At 27.8% G+C, this 3,450-nt stretch overlaps 1 protein-coding gene across 20 annotated transcripts in view; it reads left to right on the top strand.

The window, feature by feature from the left end:
• LOC102677458 (patronin) overlaps positions 1-3,450 on the top strand; it is a 71,839-nt gene that overhangs the window by 61,148 nt on the left and 7,241 nt on the right. For 18 of the 20 annotated variants that reach the window (XM_031512005.1, XM_006608282.2, XM_006608287.2 and 15 more), the window contains 5 exons: positions 868-1,044; positions 2,173-2,306; positions 2,387-2,540; positions 2,624-2,822; positions 2,942-3,171. In XM_031512005.1, the coding sequence (XP_031367865.1) occupies positions 868-1,044; positions 2,173-2,306; positions 2,387-2,540; positions 2,624-2,822; positions 2,942-3,171 (894 nt within the window). The remainder of the gene's footprint in view (positions 1-867; positions 1,045-2,172; positions 2,307-2,386; positions 2,541-2,623; positions 2,823-2,941; positions 3,172-3,450) is intronic. The other 2 variants (XM_006608273.2, XM_006608284.2) reach the window with 2 other exon arrangements.

Genomic DNA, 3,450 nt, shown 5'->3' with positions numbered 1-3,450 from the left:
ATATATATATATATATATCATTAGCTTCTAAAATAATGAATCTTTGTGTGTAGTTTGCAAATTTGATATAATCTTGATGCCTATTACGGTTAATGCAGATAATTTTTATTGCCAGTTATATTATTATATTATTGTAATTTGTAATTGTTTTTCTTTCTCATCTTTCAGCTGTACTTGGTGGTAAGTGCATGCTGATGACATGATCAAGTTTTATTGTTACAGAGATACAGAATTGAACGTAGACTACACACTTTGTACAATATAGATTATCAATTCCTTGGATGCCATTCTCGTTTTCCGCTTTATATACTCTGTGTTAATAAAGAAAGATCTCTAAACAATTACTGTGAATATATTAAATAACTGTTTAAATTAATATGGTGACGGTATGCATGCTTTATATTAGTAATTAGCAATCGAACAAGTCAAATTGATTTATTCTTTATCTATTGATAATAATAAGTTTAGGAAAAATAAAAGAATTTTAGAATAAATTAAATTATAACGATTGTAGTTTTTAGTAAAAATATGAACTTGAAAAGTGATAATAAAAATGCTATATTTCCTTTCCAAATTTTTCAAATAATCAGATAAAGAAGTATTTATTTTAGTTGAAAAAGATTAGATATTACGAAAGTTCTATTATATTTTTTTAAAAGAATTACTAAGCCGTATAAATAGTGAAAAAAGCCATTGGCAATGAAGTATTTGCAAGTATTTGAATTGGCTTTGGCATTTAGTGCTTGAATGTAACGTATACTTGGCCGTGAAGAAGTCCGACCATGGTGTGGTGATTGATGACATATTGGACTCGGTATATGCGGACTCCAAGTACTTAACAAGGCACGGTGCTTGGGCTGGTTGCAGGGTAAGGTTAAATCTCCCTCTTCATCAACGTCTGGGGGGGACAGTCCGGCTGAAATTGATCCCCCCACTTCTGTAACCTCCGGATCTTCGGGGGAGACCCCGACAAGTGTTTCCGAGACGACCCCTGTAACCCAACAACCCTCTCAAGAAAAACCACAGAGACCCTTCTCGCTCAAGGTACGATATTATACAACAATGTTCTTGTAGATGAACATTTGAAAAAGAAATATTTGCTGATTTGTCTAGCAATTTACATACATAGCTTATGTATGGCTTCTAGACATTTGTTAATTTTTTTTTTACCTTTGCTTTTTTTTAAATATTGTTAAAGTTTATGGTTACTTATTTTTAATTCTTAATATATGAAATATATAAAGAGCAATAATAATAAATGCCTTGATGTATTGCAAGTAAGATAGAAAATGTGCTTTCTTTTCTTTCAATCAAAAAATGATTTCAGTTGAATCTTTACTTTTTTTTTTTTTAACAATGAATGATTTTTATGCTTCTTGTTGCTTACATTTAGTCATAGAGGAAAACGAAACAGTCCCAATGCATTCTGTGGTCTTTGATCAAATTTGCTACTGTGTTCCCATATTTTAATGCAATCTTGTACAATATCGCTCTCGGAACGCATGGTGGTACAGTACTAAACACTCCCTGGACAAAAATCTATAGAGATATGTTTGGGATTTTATTTAAAATTATTATTTGTGGTGGCGGTTTTTTACACTTGTGTTTTAAACATATTTTAACACAAGAACATTAACAACAAAACCAAACTTATACTGTAATACATATGTAATCTGTATGTATGAGAATATATTTTGAATTGGATTGATCTATTGTTATATATGTATATCTTTATCTGAGTAGCTAAATGTAGACATTGATCTGTGTTTATTGTAATTTAATCTTTAAAGGAAAATCATATTTAATGACAAGTTTAGCATAATTATAAAGAAATAAGATTCGTATATTGATTCTAAACTTTAGGTCAACATCATGGATCTGTAATTTAAATAATCATCAAAAAAATAATATGCTATTATTTATATGCATTGATCTCCTATTTATCTGTACATCTACAAGTAGATTAGGTATTTATAACAGAAATATTTAAAATGTATATTGTATTATAAATTTATCATTAATTTATCATTAATTATTAAAAATAATATTAAAAAATAAAGATAATGAGAAATAATTCAATGTACCTGTAGGTGTACATTAGATTAAAATTATCAGTCAACATTTTCTTGACAATTTTGTTCAATCGTTCAATATTTATACTGATGACTATAGGAAATTAGTGAAGATGTTCGAGATGTTGAACATAAATGGTTGGAACATGACGGAAATGCGCCATTTATTGAAACAAGACGTACTCCAGATATTGAGAACATGGATATTGAACAATACCATCAGTCCATATCACAGTCAGTATCCATTTATATTTCATGATATATAAAAATTTAATTTTTCAAAGTTTATTGAATGGACTTTAATTTTTCTACAGAATGAATAACAGTCTTAGTGAAATTCAAGCTGACATACAACGTTTAGCAAATCAACAAAATCAAATACAACAACAGCATCTAATGACCCAACACCAACAACAAATGCAACAACAACTTCAACAATTGCAAAGTCTTAGTCAGCAACATATGCAAGTATGTACTATTTTTGAATTTCTTATATTAATTTATTTTATTGTAATGTAACATTTATTTTTTTCTTTTTCTTTATTGTTTAGAATTTCGGAATGGCACCTATAAATCCATTAACATCGAAATTACAAGATACTCAACAATCCCAATTCTATCTACATGATCAACCTCAATTACAAAGACGAATGTGGGGTCAACCACCTTCAACACAAAGTTTAGCAAATGAAATGGCTGCTGTAGGTTATCAACAACCAATAGATCCTCGATATGGTACTCAACCAACAGGTATGTGTATTTTAATAAATTAATATTTAATTATTGTTGATTTGATCATTAATAATTAGTAAATTCATATACAATCATTATATATAGTTTTAATATAAGTGTTTTAAAATTTTCTGTAGCTTACCAACAAGATTTGCGTTTATATCAAGATACACGGAATTGGGGAACACTCCCACCTCAACAGAAAGGATTTGTCTTGCATGATAATCAAGAACCAAGGTATCTTAATGGTGGAGATCATAGTCTTTGTAATAATCAAATGAGCCATTCTGGTTCTACATATCCATCATCTGCATCTATCTTCAATCAAACACCACCATCTTCTGCTAGTCCACAACATCGTAATGCTGTGAGTATAATAATCTTTAATTATTTTACTTGATCATAGGAAGCGAAAAATAAAAATTTATTTTCTTTAGTTATTATTTAAATCCTAATTTTATTTATAAAAATGATATAAAAATATGATTCATTTATTTATATTTTTTTATACATTTATTAATTTATGAAATTTTATTTTTTAAATAAATTATTTTAAGTAAAATTCATATTTTTAACAAAAAAAGAATAAGAATAAAAAGAAACATATATATATATTTTAATAATACAAATTTAATTAAAAAAGAAA

This window comes from Apis dorsata, unplaced genomic scaffold (assembly GCF_000469605.1).
Source record: "Apis dorsata unplaced genomic scaffold, Apis dorsata 1.3 scaffold_32, whole genome shotgun sequence".
Taxonomy (NCBI): Eukaryota; Metazoa; Arthropoda; class Insecta; order Hymenoptera; family Apidae; genus Apis; species Apis dorsata.
This window is presented reverse-complemented; position numbering and strand designations above follow the sequence as displayed.